Source organism: Phyllostomus hastatus, unplaced genomic scaffold, assembly GCF_019186645.2.
Source record: "Phyllostomus hastatus isolate PE091 unplaced genomic scaffold, TTU_PhHast_1.1 phas_contig_304, whole genome shotgun sequence".
Lineage (NCBI taxonomy): Eukaryota > Metazoa > Chordata > Mammalia > Chiroptera > Phyllostomidae > Phyllostomus > Phyllostomus hastatus.
Window position 1 is genome coordinate 1,324 of NW_025333845.1, and position 20,160 is coordinate 21,483.

Consider the following 20,160-nt stretch of genomic DNA (forward strand, 5'->3'; position numbering starts at 1 on the left):
GTACAACACTGATGTATAATAAGACACATAGTGACAGGTTGTCTTAGGGAAGATTTCAACCTAGTTTCAAAGAACCTAATATTTGACAGAAAAGACTCATTAATATAATTTTTGTCATTATTATCAAATTGATTTCATTCACAAGTAATATGGAGTAAGATGTAAATAGAAATGGTAACAGGCAGTACATACCTTGAGTTCTCTCCATTATGGGGTACAGGGAAAAGTCAGTTGTCAGGATAAAAATAGATGTTTTATAATGATTCTATGTTAAGAACAAAAATGGTAATATATATCCTCCTTACAGAAGTAGCTTCCTCATCCTTCAAATGAATTCCATCTATATGTATTTCATCTTCTCACTATCTTTATTCAGCAACCCTATTATACAGAGTGATGCAAAAATAGGTTTCCAGTTGTGCATATGCAAAACACACTTTATCTTACCTTATTATTTATTAGTTATTGTATTACTTTCCATCCTAACTGTAAACCTATTTTTTGCCCCTACCTTTGTGTCATCAGCACTTCTCTAGTTAAATATTGTAATCACCTCCAAGTTTCTACATATCTGCTCTTCCTACTTTCTAACTATGCCAGGCAAGAGTTGTGCCTTCAAAATGAAAATTAGATGATGTGATGTCTCTTGTATATAGGACTCTTTATTTTTTGGAGAATAAAATTAAAGCAATGAACTACATACTACAAGATTACACATTGACTGGATATTCTCTACATCATCAACAAAAATAATTATTAAATTCCACCCCCTTTGACCTTTGTATATTTGGGGAATTCATAGATCTCTTTGCTTCTTGTGACTTTTCACATCTGATCCCTTTTCTTATGACTTCTTTTCATACTCATTTTTATCCATTGTTTTGTTAAGTTTTTATTATATTTCACTGTGGAATACAACCCTAAATCCTCAGTTCTAATTATGACCCTCCCTTTAAAAATTTAATCTTTATTATATTTTTCCATTACCATTTAGTCTCTTTATACTTCCCTCCCCCCATTGATTACTACACTGTTGCCCATGTCCATGAGTCCTTTTTCCGTTTTGCTCTACCATTCCACCCCCTAACCTCCCAATCCCCGTGAGCTGTCATCCTGTTCTCCATGTATGAGTCTGTTCCCATTTTCATTGTTAGTTCAGTTTGTTCATTAGATTCATCATTTGAGTGAAATATGTTATTTGTCTTTCTCTAACTTGTTTATTTCACTTAGCATAATGTTCTCCGGATCCTTCTTTTAAAAATCTCTTTTATAGTTAGTTTATATGTTTTCTTTTTTTGTTTGTTTATTATTATTTGCAATGACAGATATAATTTGTTTATTTCATTTTCCCTTTACTTTCTGAATAAGGTGTATAATCAAGAATGGTAAATTTTATCTACTTTATTTATCTCTGTGTACCTAATGTCTAGCATATTAATCCCAGTAAATAATCTCCAATAAATAATTTTTATTGAGTGAAATACAAATAAATAATTATTCTTGAGTGAATGTATAATAAGACTATATTTGGGGGAAAAAAGGAAATTGTTGAAAAGTTCGGAAATACTCTATACAGATGTAATACAATTTTCTTAAGTGTTATTACAAAGGTAGGCATAACACAAATGTCCAAAGATTTTAAAAGAAGAAAATATAATATGGGATTAAGGAGGAATTTATTGTCTGGGTTTTGATGGGTGACATAAAGTTCAATTTACCTTCCTAATATGATGTCAAAACCTTGCAGACCATAGATCAAAATTTTAATCTTTTCTTATGTCCACTTATTGACATGTCTTTTCCACAAATCAGAGCAATTCTTGTCTCCTATATTCATGTCTTCAGTTAAATCAGGAAGCGGATTCTGTAAGTGTCAAATGCTCAATAATTAATAAGTAGCCCATGACTGGAAGGCACCTCAGGATTAATGAGAACTTTTTAGAGACATAAACATAGCTTTTGAAACTCTAACATATACAATGTGTGCTTCTTGCATTTTCAAGCATATTTTTGTTTTACTTTAACATTAACCTGACTTTATATAAAATATTCCTGTCTATTTTTTCAGTTAAAGATATTGAGGCTCTGAGAAATTAACTCCATGAACTTCACACAGACAAGAAATTAAGAGCTGGGATTCACATCTTTCTTTTATACCCCATGGTGGTACTGTGTTAGCTATATTTCAGCTTTTGCATTCAGGATTGTATCTGTTTCCACAATGTTATCTTATAACAGGAAATTATAAGGGGCTAGAAGTTGATCTGTGTCTTGAGTGCATAACCCATGTAAAAATTTCACAGGGAGCCTGTGAGTATAGACAATGAGTTACCTGCTTCAAAAGCACAATGGTGAGGCTGGTATAAGATAGACATTCCCATTCCAATAAAAAATAAATTGAAAAGCAAGAGGTCACAGATGCCAAGAAATCTGGAACACAGTAGGAAAAATTTGGTTAGATTTTAAGGCTTCAGAATGGGTGTCTTTTGCTTGATGTTTTGATCTCCAGGCCTACCAGTGTGTCATTATTGCATTTTGGGCCCATGTTGCTTCAACCCTAGGTATTGGCAGACTGTTCCACTGAAATCAAGGAAGTGACTCTGCCCTTTGAAACCAAAGAGGATAGAGCCCTTTCCCCCAAACCTTTGCTCTCTGGGCCCTTGGTAGCCTCGGAAGCACTGCCAATCTGTGAACAAACTTTGGGTTCATTCTTCTCTTTTTTGAAGGTTAACATATGTTCACAGCTTAGTAGCTCCACTGGCTAGACCTGTACCCTTCCAGAAGTTTGACACTTCTCCTTCCTTCTGTCCTATTTCCATCCCAATTGGTAGGAACTGACAATATTTTTGCTGGAATATACTTCTCAAAAAGCCTTTTGGCCTCAATGCAACTCACAGTGTTCCAAGTCATCAGCCAGGAAGGTCCTCTACAGATATTCTCTAGATAACTACATCTCAAAACAACCTTTGCTAAAGTGGATGATGGATGCAGGAGTCACACCGATAATTCTTTAGCAGGAGGTTGTCCAGACACACCCTTGATGCTGTCTATAGAAGACATATTTTTTTTCATTTTTTTGCAAATGGATAGGCTCAGAATTTTCCAAATCTTCAAGTTGTATTTTCTTTTGGTTTAACAACTTCTTCTCAATTTATCTTTCTCACAATTTACTCTCAGTAGCAAGCAGAAAATAGACTGTACCTTCAAAACTTAGAAATCTCCTCAGATAAACAGTCAGTTCATCATTTACAAATTCCACTTTCCACACAACTCGAGAACACAATTCAGCCAAGTTCTTAGGCATTTAATGTCAAGAATCATCTTTTTTTCCATTTTCCAATAACATTTTTCATTGTTTCTCTCAGACCTCACCAGATAACCTTTAATGTTTATACACTTCCAACATTCTCTTCACGATGATACATGTATCAAAATTCCCTAGGACAATACGAAATTTCTCTTCATCTCCCTTTTTTTCTTTTTGGTCTTCACCTGCATTGCTTTTATATCTGTATTCCTGGCAAAAGACTCTTCAAGACAATCTAGCTTTTTCTAATAAGGACCTCAACTTTCTTTTACCTTCTACTCATTACCTACTTCCAAATTCACTCCAAAAATTTTAGGTATTTGTTACAGCAACACCTCACTCTCTTATTCAAAAATATGTGTTAATTTCCTAGGGCTGCCATGTCCATTAGCACAGACTGGGTGGCTTAAACATCAGAAATTTATTTTCTCACAATTCTGAAGGCTAGAACTCTGATATCAAAGTGTTGACACAGGTTGCAGCTCCTGAGGACCAAAAGGAGGATCTTTTCCAGGCTTTTTTTCCCTGACCTTGAAGATGGTCATTTTCTTTATGCATCTCCTATAAAAGAAAGTTTCAACACTGGACATTTGTTAAAACTGCAATGCAGGTTTTATTCAGACTGCTGGAGTCAGGGAGAGAAACTTCAATATAGAACTGAGCTCAGCTCCTTTGAAACAATAGGTGAGAAACTTGAAATGCTAGGGCATTCGTAAGGAAAAGTATTGAAAGACATTAGAGTAAGGAGTGATTTGGTCACCTGTGTTTAAGAGTGCTTATTGAAGTTAGGCTTCTACTCTCTCACAGAGACTAGGAAACAGGGTCCATATCTTTCATGATGATTGAACTTTAAAGGGATGGCTCCCAGGTCCTTGAGAAAGGCATTTCTGAGAGTATAGAAGTCATTTCTCAAAGAGACAGACAAAGGATTTGCAATTGCAAAGTTTCTAAAGAAAAGGCAGAACAGGGGCCAATAGTTAGGTCTGGGCTGAGATAATCAGTAAATTCTTTTATGAAGGCTGACCTTTCTCAAGCACACATTTTAAGAGAAATAGGCATCATTATGCAGAGATACAGCTTTGAGTTGATAGAAGCCATGCTGGTATTTGGTGAAGACAGAGCTTTTCTCACTCTTCATATTGACTTCCCCTTATGTGTCTCTGTGTCCAAATTCCTTTCCTTATCCAGATAACAGTCATGTTTGATTAGGGCCTATTCTAATGATTTCATTTGACCTTACTGACTTCTTAAAGACCCTATCTCCAAATAAGGTCACATTCTCAAGAGCTGAAAGTTAGGACTTAAATACATATGAATTTGGAGAAGGAAACAATTAAGCCCATGACAACATGCTTTCCATCCATTCCTTTATTAAATAATATTCAATGTGTTTATTTGAAAATCAAAATATTCATTTATTTGACATTGATTGGTTTGACAGACTCCTTGCTGGTATGTGTCCTGACATTCACATTGCCATTTCCTTTTTATCAATTAAAACAAGCCATTACTTCCATGTGTGACTGTGGCTCCTGGTCTTTAGGATAAATGGCAATAGCCCAGCTCTAAAATGTTCAACAATTCATGGAAATGCAGAGGTGGTAGTTCAGTTTGGCCAACCAATGAGAATCAACTTATAGGTAGGTTTGAATCACAGCCCAAACACAGAAAGAAATGAAAAGAAAGGAATACTGACATGGGATTTCTGTGACACAATTTGCTGACTGTTAGAGTTATCCCTTTACATGAGAGTACATGTTGTTTCTTGGTGTGGTTATGTGCATCCAATGAGCTTCAATGAGGCATGAGAGAAACAAATTATGACCACTAGCTGTCTTTGTCCTCAATCTGTCCTAACTCTGTATACTTGTGATTAGGTTCAAATCTTGATAAACAAGAAAGTAAAGTCATAATTTTAACCAAAAAAACACTTATTTACAACACTTTGGGTTTTAAGTAATTGTAAAGGATGTTTGCATAAGATTTAACTGAAAAACACAGCCCTCCTGGATGAGGCTATGACTTTTCACTCATTCAGTGTTTGTCAGTGGGTATCAAAATGACATTCATTTCCATGGGATCCTATGAAACTAGAGGCAGCAGGAAAAGCAGTGCTGCAATCAATAGGAACGCACTTTGCACTGGGTTACTACTGACCCTTGACCAACAATTTGAGGATTAATTTGTGTTCTCTAGGTAGGAAGTGTTAAAAGAAAACAAAACAATAGTAACAAAACACCATTGCAAACAGTAGAGATTACAGATGTTTCATAAGTTTTATAATATTGAAGTTGTCAAAGTCTGTCCTAGGTTTACTTATCTTAAAGGAAAGTACATACACCATTATATGAAAAACACATATCCTTTCAACAAACAACTGTTGTCCATTGATCACTGCACTCCTTCATTTTGGATCATCTTTTGAAGCAGTAGTGTGAAAGCACAAAGCTTTGTGTTGTGTGTGTGGAGGCTAAGAAGATCCACCTGGCAGAAACAGAGGACTTCAGTGGGGTAGTAACAATGTTCAGAGGCTGGAAACCAGTATAGCCTGATGGGAGAAAGGACGAGGCTAATCTGACATTGGAGGGTACTGACTTTTTCTTAAGGAAGGAAAAAAATGATCAGATTAATGTTAAAGGAAGTTAAATTAGCACCTGGTACAAAGGCGTTTTGTGACAACTATGCATACATATGGCCTATTTGATGTTAATGGTGAGCACCTTCCAAGAAGGAATGTCATAACTATTCATTAATTTTATAAGGTTTTAACTGTATTCCTCCTTGTTAATTGCATCTAGAAATTGTCTTGTCCTTTCCACTAGGAACCCTATTATTCCCTTTAACCCTCCTATTTCAAAACCTTACTGCTATTGATATGATTATTATTAAACTGCTTACAGGCAGTCTAGACAGAAACATCTAATGCAACAAGGAATTCAATCCAAGGAAAGCAACTCAGAAGCATAATAGGATCATATGAACACAGAAGTAGCAGCTCAGGAACACAGCATGTTTATGCTGCAGTTTATCAACTGTGAATCGTCAAAGGAAAAAAAAATATGCGAGAGAGAGAGAGAAAGACATAGACAAAAAGTTATGTTCAGGAAAAAGAGAAATGGAGAAAGGGAGTATGAGAGCATAAGCATGTATGGGAAAGAGTGCCAACAACAGTAAATCTCTTCACTGATCATATACAACAGTTATCTACAGGCCCCTTGCAACATATGTGAGGGAAAGAGTACAGGAAAGAGAATGAGGCAGCATAATGTGACTTTGCTAGATGCCCTTCATGGAAGAATATCAATTGTCTAGTGGTAATGTATTGTGAATGCAAAACACACATCTTAATCTTATATTTATTTTCATTTATCTTTTAACATTTGGGAAGAGTAATGGGCTTTGTTTCACTATTATGAACAATTTTCTTTCATATAATTGTTTTGTGTCAGATTAAAACAGCAGCCAGACACTGGTTATGGTAAAATGCACATATCTTAATTTACTCCTCATGTTTTTCTACTTGTAAACTGACAGTGACTGTCTGGCAGGAATTATTCTCTCAAGAATGGAAATGTGAGAGCTTGCCAGTGATTACTCTTATTTATCGCTTTTCTCTTCTGCAGTTTTTTTAGCCTCTATGTCACAAGGACAGTTTATAGTTGTGTAACAAATATTTAATGATAACCAAAAGTACTGTGAGAATCATGAGACAATGAAAGAAATATAGAAATACACCCTGCCTTCACAGAGATTAGTGAAGTTGGAGGAACAGATGTCAAATGAATGAACCATAACTAATGAGACAAACATGCCAAGTTACCGGAAGGCATAGACCAAAGCATTTGCTGTCTTGCTGTAGGACACTGTGGAGAGTAGCAAAAAAGTTCTTTCAAAAAGTGTGGTACCTAATTTAGTGTTAGAACAAAGATGGACAAGGACAAAAGAATACATCTCATGCAGCATTTGTAGCATTTGGAAAAACAAGAGATTTGAAACAACTGTGTTCTGGAAATGAAAAGATATTGACTGAAATATAAAGAGGTGGCCTGGCCATGAAAAAGAAAGGATGGTGGTTAACTTTCCTCTTTGGCCAAGATTAAATTAAGATTAGTATTATAAGTGATTAGTCCAATATTTTCTTCAGTTTCTGTTCATGACATAGAAAAAAAAACATTAGTTTCTCAAGGAATTTAATAATTTGTTTAGTAGAAGGCAAACTTTTTTCTTGATTTAATATAATACGATTATGCCTTTACCACATCAGAAGAAGTATTCTACAGTTCTAAACTTCTATCACATTTAATTCTCAAATTGTTGCCCAGTTTGAATAAGGAGAGAAAGCCGTGTGTTCATTACCCAGAATAGTAAACATAGTTAAACAAATATAAAATATTCATGTGGTTCTGCTCTAAACTTCTCATCTTTTTCTCTAAGTGATTGATAAATGCCTAGATTTAAACACCTAACAATTCCCAACTATACCCTGCTATCACTCAAATGTTCATCTGTAACAAGATCCTAGAATGAGCAGAGATCATGAGGGAAGAAAGCAAGTTTACTGTGTTGCCTCTTGCCAACTTGTAACGTTTCATACATAGGTTCCTCATTTCTCTGATGAAAACGAAGCAGGTACCCTGGTATTTCAGGTAATTTTTAGGTAAAAGAAAATCTTAAGGTCAATTTAAGTGTTAAAAAGGAAATGGAATAATTAGAATGTCTAATTAAACACTTCAATCTTTAGTTAAAAGTAATAGAAACAAAAACAGAAGTTATTTACTAAGAATGCCAAAGATGGCTGAATGACATCAGTGAGAAATGCTATTACAATACAACTGAAAGTAGTTATTAAAGGATACATAAGAAATCAACCCATAGAGTGACCTGTAGGTATTTTATTGGAAGTTCTTAGAAAATACATACATCATGCTATTACAGCAAGAATTAGGAACCAATGTACTGAGTAGGTGGTGCAAATTGTCATGAAATAGTAAATCATCTACAGAATGCTATGTTTAAGAAGACAGTCAGGTACCCAGATGTATATTGTTTAATTGATAGCATCTCTACAGTGCTTGGAAAGCCCTCTTTTCAATCTTGGTAAGACAATTGAATTATTGAGCAGCATTCCAATGTCTGGGTAATAAGGTAACATCACAAGCCAATTAAATTAGAATATAAAATTATTTTAACCAATTCCCTACTAATATTGAAGTTGTTTCAAATTTTGACTGTTACAAATACAGCTTCTATACATATTCTTAGAGATGTGTTTACTTGTGACAGTTCTAGTTATGCTATCGTACAGTATCTCCTTGTGTTACAGAACATGCACCAGGGAAGTACGCTATACTATTACCGAAAGGACCTTCCACTGGGTTTGCATTGTCTGCCGCCAGAGGAATGACATCTCTCAATGCCAGAGATTTTTGAAAAGGAAAGCAAATGTTTATTTAAAGCTATATAGACTTAAAGTAGTGACCTAATGTCTTCACTAAGATATCAAAGTCCTTTAGGATGCCCACAGATTCTTGCAGTCCTTCCTTCTCCCTCTGCCCTAATTTGGGGTACCGTATTGTTACAGAACAACAAGGTGGGACCTAAGGGAGTCAAGGCAATATACTATTACCAAACGAAATCCCCCAGGTTTGTTATGTCCACCGCCAGAGGAAAGATGTCTCTCAATGTCAGAGATTCGAGAAAAGGAAATGTTTATTTAATGCTGTACAGACTTAAACTAATGACCTAATGTCTTCATCAAAATCCCAAAGTCCCTTAAAACACCCACAAACACACACAGTCCTTCCTTCCCCCCTTTGCCCAGTCTAGGGTACCGTATCACAGGAAGAGTAATAGAAGTCCATGGCTCAGGCAGCCCCCTGTTCTTCCCAGTAATCCATCTCGGCTGGTAGGCCTCCTTCCATTCCCGGCACCATCAGCTGTGTCTCTGGGATCTCTGCTAAAGCCGGGTGGTGGTTACCCCTGCTAAAGCTGTTGGGGTCCACACTCTGGTAAAGCCACATGGCTCTCCTTTCTATTGCCACAGCCGAGTGGTCCTCTCAGCACAATGGCCATGGGAGTCCCCACTCTGCCAAAACCATGTGGTTCTCCCTCCAATGGCTGCCAGGTCTGGGTTTAAATCCCAGCACCCATCTTCCTCTGCAGCCCCATTTCCAACTCCTCCCACAATTGGCCACACTTGCCAGCACTCCTACATCCTTCCAGCTTTACTGAGTTGTCTTAGTGGGTCTGGGCAGGTGTGGCCCCATGGCATGGAGCCAATTATCTCCAAGCTCTCACACAGGAGCTGTAACCAAGGCGTGTTGCCTCCCATTTATGTCTTGGGTGGAACTTACTTCCATCACCCTGGGTCAAGGCATGGCCACAGCTATTTAACATATCTATGCAACCAGTTAAAGGTTATTGATATGTTAAATGACTATGCCAGAAGTTAGCTGCAAAGCTGTTGCTGTGCAAAACAGCTCTCAATGGCTCTGCTCCCTGTGTCCCTTCCCCTAACTCACACATGTGGGGGATGGGGGGAAAGGGGTGAGGACATCCTATATATCTTTCTAATATTTCCTGGACACCCTGAGTTCTGGACCCCATTCCAAATTCCTACTTGGAGGCCCCATCTTGGCTGTACCCTTTTACAATTGTGATGTTAATTTTCATTTTCCCAAATGCAAGTTGGACAGTACCAGTTTGGATACCTTGCCCATTTTTTATTTTACCTACTAGTTTGTAGTACTTGTCTGTATTTCCTCTGGCAGATATGTAAAGTGAGAATATTGACTCCTAGGGGATGGATTCTCTTTTCCTTCTCTTAAAAGTGTGTTTCAATAAATAGAAGATCTTTCTTTTAATTAACTATAAGTGATTAATTATCATTACCTCAAGGTTAATCTTTTCTATGGCCTTGGTTATTCAAGGTCATGAACATGTTATCATAATTTTCTTCTACATATTTTTTTCTTTTACATGTAATACTTAGATCTTTGATCCACATGAAATCAATTTATGATAAAGCTCAATAGTAATTAATTTGTTTTTATATATAAATTCCTCCACTTATTGAAAATACTAAAGTCTATGATCCAAATGAAATTGATTTATGCTAAAGCTCAATATTATTTAATTTGTTTTTTATATATAAATTGCTCATTTTGTTTATTCTGTGCTGGTTTTCAACCTCAGAGAATTTCCTGGGAATATTGGGAACTGGCCTCTGTATGCAAATGACAAGGAGCAACAGAAGCAAGAGGCAGACCACTTCAGAATGGTGGGTGGCAGGGAACATGTGTGAGGTTTGTCTTGGGGCCACAAGACCAGTATATCTCCATACCTGCTTGCAAGATTCTTAAGTTTATACAGAGGCCCTCACTAGGTCCAGTCACATGTACTGCCCTGATGGTCTCAGTAATACATCTCTCACTCAAGGACACCTCCTTGAAAGTGACTTCCACTGTAGGAATGGTGGGCAGACCATACATTCTAAGGACAGAGGAGGGATGAGGAGGGTCTGATTGCAAGGGTCCAGTTTGTGGTTCACTGGAGGTCATGACTTCACAATTACCTCCTCCAACATTGTGTCAATACCACACTGCTGTATAAAAGTTGCTTTAGAGTTAGTCTTAAGTCCTAGTGGTACAGTCTAATGTCTTTCTTGTCTTGCCTATTGAAGGCCTTTTGCACTTTCACATAAAGTATACAATCAACTTGTCAATTTCCACAACAAATCCTACTAGAATGTGAGTAAAATTGTGCTGTCACTATGCTCCTTTGGAAAGAATTGTTATCTTAACAACGTAGAATTCTCTAATCAATGAAAACGGTCTATCAGTCTTTTGAAATTTTTTGCAATATTTTGAAATTTCCAGTTTAAATATTTTTAAATTATTTTATGCTTATTTTTACATTTTTGATGTTCCTAATTAAACATCTTGATTGTTTGTTGTAAATGGTGTTCTAAATTTATGCAAATTATTTTTTCAAGGATGTGGGGATTCAGTTTCTTTTTTATTTTTTACTTAGCTTACTTTTTACAGAATTCACTTATTCTTTATATTACTATTTATAAATTTCCACATAAACAACCATATCATTTGTGAGTAAACATCTTTACACTATCCTTTCAAATTTTTATACTTTTTTCTTCCCTATATTACACTGTCTTGGACATCTAATGCAATTTTGAATAGAAATACTCATGGGTACATTCTGACATTTACATGGTAGTGAGTGAAAATGTCTATAACTTTTCATTTTTTCAATGCTAGTTATAGCATATTATGTATATGTGTGTTATATATATATATATATATATATATATATATATATATATATATATAAAATCTGTCAATTCAAGATAATACCCCCCCATTTCTATTTTACTGAGAGATTTTTTGATGAAAATATATTTTATCTGTTGAACTGATCATGTAGTTTTTCCTCTATACCAGCATATGTTTAGTTATTAGGAATCTGGCAGATCTGAATTACTATCTTACCTCTACCATGCAACTCCTATATGATCTTGAACAGATTATTTGACCTCCTTGAGGAATACCTTTCTTCATTGATTAAATGAAGGTAATAACAATAGTTACTACTATTCAAAATATTAAATGATTCAAAATCGACATCTAGTAGTAAACAAGTCTCAGTAAGTAGAGCAATCTAACTGTACAAAATGTAGGAAAGAAGAGATTAAAATGCTCAGAGTTTTGGCTTGTGAAATGTTAAGCATAAAAGTTTAAGAAGGCTTCATATTTCATATTTCAGAAGGCAGAAATCTAATTTGAACAAGTTGGTCTAAAGGGATATTTAGTTTATGATGAATGTGGAAAGATAAATCCAGGATTGAGGAGAAAAGTCTAGGATAAAAGTATGTGTCATCAGGTGTTTGATTTTATCACTTCTTTAAATGCACAGACTCATAGTATCTGTGCATTGACTCTGTCTCAGGCAGAGGAGCAATGTCTGAGCCCATCAGAGTGTCAGAGACTGTGCACAACATTTACCACTTATCTCCCATGCCTTGTTACTAAGGACATCTCTCTAACAAAAACACTCCCTAATTCAAGGGCTAGATACTTATTTCCTATCCTTAGTGTTACTGTCTCTGTGGATTTGCAGTATCAGACCATGTTTATTCTTATTCCCAGGACAGACCCAACCTGGCTGCAATCGCCAGAGATTCTAGTGACCCTGTAGCAGGTGACTGCAGGAGGAAACACATGCAAACCCTCATAAATCAGCAGAAGCCTTTGGTGGCAGACAAACTCAACGACCTCTGCCATTTTATGCTTAATCCTGCAGGCAGTTTGAAAAGTGCTCTCCAAAGTGCACACTGTCTGGTAAGTACTTTGATATTCTAATCTATTTGGCTTTTACATTACTTTTATTTTTTGGCAGTCGACCACTTAGAACTTCACATCAAGCACAGAAACACCTCAGAAGTCACTCCTCTAGGAAAAATTATTCTTTTCAGTGGCTATATGAAAAAACTATTCACCATTCAGGGAATTAGACTTCAACAGAATTTAAATTCTCCTAAGTTGTGATATTGTCCACTTCAGGTTATCCTTCTCCAGTCAACACCATACAAAAAGAAAATGAATACAGATACATATTGGAATGGGAAAGAAAAGTAGTTTCTCCAAGGCAAAACATGGCCAGAAGTAGTTTTTTTCAAGCTATAACATCTGAAGATTCTAGTCTAATGTGGTACATACTTTCCTATGTATGATAGCCATGTAAATGTTTTGCCCTCTCGTAAGTGCTACATAAAGCCGGAACCTTCAAAAACTGCTTTTCCTCCTCTGAAATTCTCAGATATACATATATTGTCAACTGAACATCTGTCTCTTTCATTGCAGGGCCCTCACTGCATCATGTCTATTATCAACACATCACAGGTTGAAGTCACCACCTTCTTTTTGGTTGGGATGCCAGGGCTGGAATATGCACACATCTGGATCTCCATCCCCATCTGCAGCGTGTATGTTCTTGCTCTTCTGGGAAACTGTACCATCCTTTTTGTCATCAAGACAGAGCCCTCCTTGCATGAGCCCATGTACTATTTCCTGTCCATGTTGGCCCTGCCTGACTTGGGTTTGTCCTTATCCTCTCTGCCCACCATGTTGAGGATCTTCTTGTTCAATGCTCCTGGAATTTCTGCCAATGCCTGCTTTGCCCAGGAATTCTTCATCCATGGATTCACGGTACTGGAGTCCTCAGTGCTCCTGACCATGTCATTTGACCGCTTTCTAGCCATCCACAACCCCCTGAGATATAGCTCCATTCTTACTGCTGTCAGAGTTGCCAAAATAGGGCTAGTATTGTCCTTTAGGAGCATCCTCCTGGTTCTCCCCTTCCCCTTCACTTTGAGAAGGTTGAAATATTGCCAGAAAAGCCAATTATCCCATTCTTACTGTCTCCACCAAGATGTTATGAAGTTGGCCTGTTCTGACAACAAAATTAATGTCATATATGGCTTTTTTGTAGCACTTTGTGGTATGGTAGACTTTATACTCATTGCTATTTCTTACTTCCTGATCCTCAAGACTGTACTGGGAATTGCATCCCAGAAGGAGCAGCTCAAGGCCCTCAATACTTGTGTTTCACACGTCTGTGCAGTGATCATCTTCTATCTGGCCATCATCACTCTTTCTATTACCCATCGCTTTGCCCGGCATCTCTCTCCTCTCTTCAAAGTTCTCATGGCAAATGTTCTTTTACTTGTGCCTCCACTGATGAACCCAATTGTGTACTGTGTGAAAACTAGGCAGATTAGAGTTAGAGTTGTAGCAAAATTATGCCAGAAGCAGATATAACAGTCATATAGAGTAAAAACCACATTGAGGGAATGTTTTGGGTAAGAGATTAAGATGAGTTTAGGACATTCTAGTATTCGACACAAATAATGTGGATATATGTTTGTTGATATCACCACTTTTATTTTATTTAAACTAGTTAATGGTAATGGGCATGAAATCAGAAATGGATGCTTTTCTCCACCCCAGAGCTGCCCGCCACAGTCAGATCCCATATTCCCACTCCTCATGGCTGTAGGCTAAACAAAGTAGCCCAGGCAGTCAGACTGAAAGTCAACATCTGTAAATCTGTGCTTTTGTAAACTCCATCTTTATTTTGAAAAATGTCTCATGATTTCAGGACAAATCTATGCTAGTGAGTGAAAATGTCCAATATTTTTTCATTTTTTCAATGCTAGCTATAGCATATTATACATATATATGCGCTATACATATATAAAATCTGTCAATTCAAGGTAGTACCCTCCATTTATACTTTCCTCAGATGTTTATGATGAAAATATAGTTTATCTGCTGAAGTGATCATGCAGTTTTCCTCCATGTCACTGGGAAGCATATATATGATTTTTGAAAAATGTTTATTCTAGGTTAAACTCTACTTGGTTATGATATTACAGTTTGGTACATTCTGTGCTCTACTTGATATTTTTATTATGTTTGTACCTACACTCACGTGGTACATTGACCATTGTTAACTGTTTCTCACTGTGTGATTGGTTAGACAGCAACACATGAAACTGATGAAAAAGTGTTTTATTCTTCAACAGACTGTTATAATATTGGTCTTTTTTGTTGTTGTAAAATGTGTGGCAGATACCAGCCAGTAGTATCCATCTCTGCCATGGATACTTGTCAAAAACATGAGAAAAACATACACAGAGACAACCAGGTCCTGTGGGGGAATAGGGACAGAATGGCCACTCTCTCTAGTGAAGAGCATGCCATTTCCATTCCCAAGCAGATTTTTGTTGAGAATACAGACTTAGTTTGTGGATTCACAGTCTGGCAGAAAAGATCAAAAGAAGTAGGTAACTTACAAAGGTGCAGACAGAACCTCCGCTATGATTCTGGGCGGAGCTTGGAATTTTATCATGTGAAAGGTCTAACAGGGCTCAAGGGCTAGTTTTGGTTTCCTGTCTGTGCCTTCAAATTCTAACCTAATAACATCCTCCAGCAAACAGATCTCACAGGATCTTTCATATTCTATGTCCCAGGCCTGATTACCCTGGGTGTCCACCATTTCTGGTCTGGGCTGCACCGCCCCTGCTATTTCTGCAGGCCTGAGCTAACAGAGAAGACAAAGGCAGCCAGGAGACTTGGAATTCTCACAACTTAGAACAAGGAAGGACTCAGGCTTTGATAAAGCCAAGGGGGCAGGGGTTGATGTCCATCACCCCTTCATTTCCATAGCCCCGAGTCTCTTCCTAGAAGCCTCTACGTGATCATGCCTGTCTTAGGCAATTCCCCTCTTGGGAAATCTTACCCGTCATTAGCTAACTGATCAAGCTTAGGAGGTCGGGCATAGAACAGGCAACGTTCATGCCAGGGAAATAAGTTTTGTCTCCTTAGTGGCTCCTGATCCAGAGGTCTCTCATTCAGCCTAAGTCACGGGGGGTTACAGCTTCCTGAGACCAGGCAGGGTGGTCCCCAGAAAAAATACTTAAAGTAAATCACACATTTGGCCTTCTGACCTGGAGTTTAATTTCAGGTTTTTTTTTAAAACTTGTGTATTAAATTTTATTGACAGATAAAGAACTACCCATCTTTTTTCTTTCCTGTTATTTTATGAAGATTAGTGTCTTTTGAAAAATTTGTCCATTTCCCCTAAGTTAACTATTTTATTGGAAAAAAAGTTGTTTATCATATGTACTTAATATCTTTTACATTGTTGATAATATTTTTAGTAACATTCCCTGTCTTCATTATTAATATAAATTTTGTGTTTTCACTGTTGATAGTGTGTGGATAAATTTTTTAATGAAATTCTCAAATTTTACAGTGCCAGGTTGCTGCTTTGTTGATTTTCTCCAATTATGTCAGATAGGTATTTTAGTGATCTCTGATCTTACCATTTTTATTCTTTTCTTTGCCTTTTTGACTTAATTTATATTTTCACTATCACCCTGACATGGAAATTATATCTTTGGATGGTCCCATATTATTATTTCTTAATAAATTAACTTATCCTAAAATTGTCTATGGAGACATGGCTTTTGGCTGACTCCCACCTACTTTATATGCCATATCTTCATCATCATTGGGGTCTGGGAGTCAAAAGAAACATTAACTGACTCTTTTTTTTCTGTTATAGAAAAAATACTTCAAATCTATTTGAGAAAATGTTAATAATCATATTTAACACATCATTCAATTGTAATATTTGTAATATGTATTTAAATGTTTATATGCAAATAACTTTTATGCATTATCTGCATAGAAGAAAGTTTCAACATCTAATATGTAAGTTAAACATATGTAAAAATAGGAATAATACTATATTAATACATAAACATTCATGAGAAGACACTACAATGTCTAAAATCTGTTCTTTTATTCTACAGCAAGCACAGCAAAATGGGAATAATAATAAAGGTCATAGAACATATGTTATGGTGACGGTTTAAAAAATGCAACCCATTCATTTAATAAATATTTACTAAGCTTCCATATTCCTTCCACAGTGCTAGTGACTGGACATATTAATATTAACAAAATAAATGTGTTGCTTGCCCTGTTGTGGCTTGGAACAAATGAATTTAGTCCCAGAAGATGAGCATGGAGCCAAAGGACACATAACACCACCATCGCAATATATAATTGAAAAGAACCAAGGTGCCTCAGCTGTTTCTTTAAGGACAAGAACCTATATAAAACCTCAGAAAGAAAGTAAGAGTAGATGGGACTGAGTGATTCACTCTACAACCAAGGGAAATGCAAAAGGTAGCCATTTAGCAATCTAAAACTAATTTAATAAAGTTTAAAAGACTTCATGATGGAGGGTTATAGTAAAACTTTGTTATGCTTCCTCTCCTTGGTCTACTTAACACTTTTTTACTAGACCATTGATAAATGAGGATGAGTATGTGTTTGTTTTCTCCTCAAGAAGCTTTTCCTTAAAATTCATAGTATTTGCATTATTTTCTTTGTCCCAAAGGTTTTGAACTGTGGGATTAATGATGTTATCTCCAAGAATAAGATGGCAGGCAGTTTAGAATGCTGAAAATAACAGAATTCCAGACAACCATTCAGTTCATAACTTCCCAAGTATTGATTGGCCTTCCTGATTGCATAGCATATGTTTAGTTTTTGGGAATCTGACAGATCTGAATTCCTATCTTACTTCTACCATGCAACTCCTACAGATCTTGGACAGATTATTTGACCTCCTTGAGAAACACTTTTCTTCATTGATTAAATGAAGGTAATAACAATACTTACTATTATTCAAAATATTAAATGATTCAAAATCGGCATCTAGTAGTAAACAAGCCTCAATAAATAGAGCAATCTAACTGTACAAAATGTAGGAAAGAAGAGATTAAAATGCTCAGATTTTTGCCTTGTAAAATGTTAAGCATAAAAATTTATTATGAAGAGACCCTAAGAAGAGACAGATATCAGAAGGCAGAAAAGAAATCTAATTTGAACAAGTTGGTCTAAAGGGATATTTAGTTTATGATGAATGTGGAAAGATAAGTTCAGGATTAAGGAGTCAAGTCTAGGTTAAAAGTGTGTCATTGGGTGTTTGTTTTTATCACTTCTTTAAATGGACAGACTCATAGTATCTGTGCATTGACTCTGTCCCAGGCAGGGGAGCAATATCTGAGCTCATCAGAGTGTCAGAGATTGTGCACAACATTTACCACATCTCTCCCATGCCTTGTTATTAAGGATCTCTCTCTAACCAAAACAGTCCATAATTCAAGGACTAGATACTTATTTCATGTCCCTAGTAGTAACTCTCTCTGTGGATTTGCAATATCAGTCCATGTTTATTCTTATTCCCAGGACAGATCCAACCTGGCTGCAACCTCCAGAGAGTCTAGTGTTCCTGTAGCAGATGACTACAGGAGGAAATGCATGCAAACCCTCATATATCACCAGAAGCCCTGGGTGGCAGACAAACCCAATCACCTCTGCCATTCTTTGCTTAATCCCGCAGGCAGTTTGAAAAGTGCTCTCCAAAGTATACATCGTCTGCTAAGTATTCTGATATTCTAATCTATTTGCCTTTTACATTACTTTTCTTTTTTGGCAATCAACAACTTAGAGCTTCACATCAAGCAGAGAAACACCTCAGAAGTCACTCCTCTAGGAAAATTGTTCTTTTTAGTGACTATATGAATGAACTATTCACCATTCAGGGAATTAGTTTTCTGCAGAATTTAAATTCTCCTAAGTTGTGATATTGTCCACTTCAGGTTATTATTCTCCAGTCAACACCATACAAGTGGTCACAAATTCCAGGCCATGAGAAGATGAAACATGATGTGTCGGTAATTTCTGCTGTAACCATTCTTATTAATATATAAATAATTTAAAGTCATGAAAATCACAGAAGAATGTTTATACAGCCAATTTTCAAATTGCAGGATATAAAACCAAAGAGTTTGTTTTTAGTAAAATCATACATTTGTGGAATATCCAAAACTCAGAAACTGGGTGTGAAATTCTTTTCTCTTTCTTTAGTGTCAAGCTAGACATCATATATTTTACCCAACATCATATGTAGGGTGTGAAAGCAAGACAGCAGGAGGACTCAAGGATGACTGACTGTAGGTGGCTCAAACTTTACAGGAAAAATGAATTCAGATACATATTTGAACGTGAAATAAAAGTAGTTTCTCCAAGGAAAAACATGGCCAGAAGTAGTTTTTTCAAGCTATAACATCTGAAGATTCTAGTCTAATGTGGTATGTATTTTTCTATGTTTGTCAGCCACATAACTGCTTTGTCTTGTTGAAAGTTCTACATAATGCCAGAAACTTCAAAAACTGTCTTTCATCCTGTGAAATTTCCAGCTTTATCTATTTTCTCAACTGAACATCTGTCTCTTTCATTGCAGGGCCCTCACTGCATCATGTCTATTATCAACACATCACAGGTTGAAGTCACCACCTTCTTTTTTGGTTGGGATGCCAGGGCTGGAATATGCACACATCTGGATCTCCATCCCCATCTGCAGCGTGTATGTTCTTGCTCTTCTGGGAAACTGTACCATCCTTTTTGTCATCAAGACAGAGCCCTCCTTGCATGAGCCCATGTACTATTTCCTGTCCATGTTGGCCCTGTCTGACTTGGGTTTGTCCTTATCCTCTCTGCCCACCATGTTGAGGATCTTCTTGTTCAATGCTCCTGGAATTTCTGCCAATGCCTGCTTTGCCCAGGAATTCTTCATCCATGGATTCACGGTACTGGAGTCCTCAGTGCTCCTGACCATGTCATTTGACCGCTTTCTAGCCATCCACAACCCCCTGAGATATAGCTCCATTCTTACTGCTGTCAGAGTTGCCAAAATAGGAATAGCATTGTCCTTTAGAAGCATCCTCCTGGTTCTCCCCTTCCCCTTCACTTTGAGAAGGTTGAAATATTGCCAGAAAAGCCAATTATCCCATTCTTACTGTCTCCACCAAGATGTTATGAAGTTGGCCTGTTCTGACAACAAAATTAATGTCATCTATGGGTTTTTTTGTAGCACTTTGTGTTATGGTAGACTTTATGCTCATTGCTGTCTCTTACTTCCTGATCCTCAAGACTGTGCTGGGAATTGCATCCCAGAAGGAGCAGCTGAGAGCCCTCAATACTTGTGTTTCACACATCTGTGCAGTGATCATCTTCTATCTGCCCATCATCAGTCTTGCCATTATCCATCGCTTTGCCCAGCATGTGTCTCCTCTCTTCAAAGTTCTCATGGCAAATGTTCTCTTACTTGTGCCTCCACTGATGAACCCAATTGTGTACTGTGTGAAAACTCGGCAGATTAGAGTTAGAGTTGTGGCTAAGTTATGTCAGAAGTAG

The 20,160-nt window shown here is 36.8% G+C and overlaps 2 protein-coding genes across 2 annotated transcripts; both read left to right on the top strand.

Annotated features, from left to right (window-relative positions):
* Window positions 1-13,200: 13,200 nt before the first annotated feature.
* On the top strand, window positions 13,201-14,142 carry LOC123819316 (olfactory receptor 51A4-like). The gene has a single exon (XM_045839625.1). The coding sequence runs from the start codon at window positions 13,201-13,203 to the stop codon at window positions 14,140-14,142; it is 942 nt and encodes a 313-aa protein (XP_045695581.1).
* Window positions 14,143-19,222: 5,080 nt separating this feature from the next.
* LOC123819309 (olfactory receptor 51A4-like) lies at window positions 19,223-20,160 on the top strand. The gene is given in 3 exon segments (XM_045839618.1): window positions 19,223-19,264; window positions 19,266-19,823; window positions 19,825-20,160. Coding segments are annotated over 3 exon segments (936 nt in total).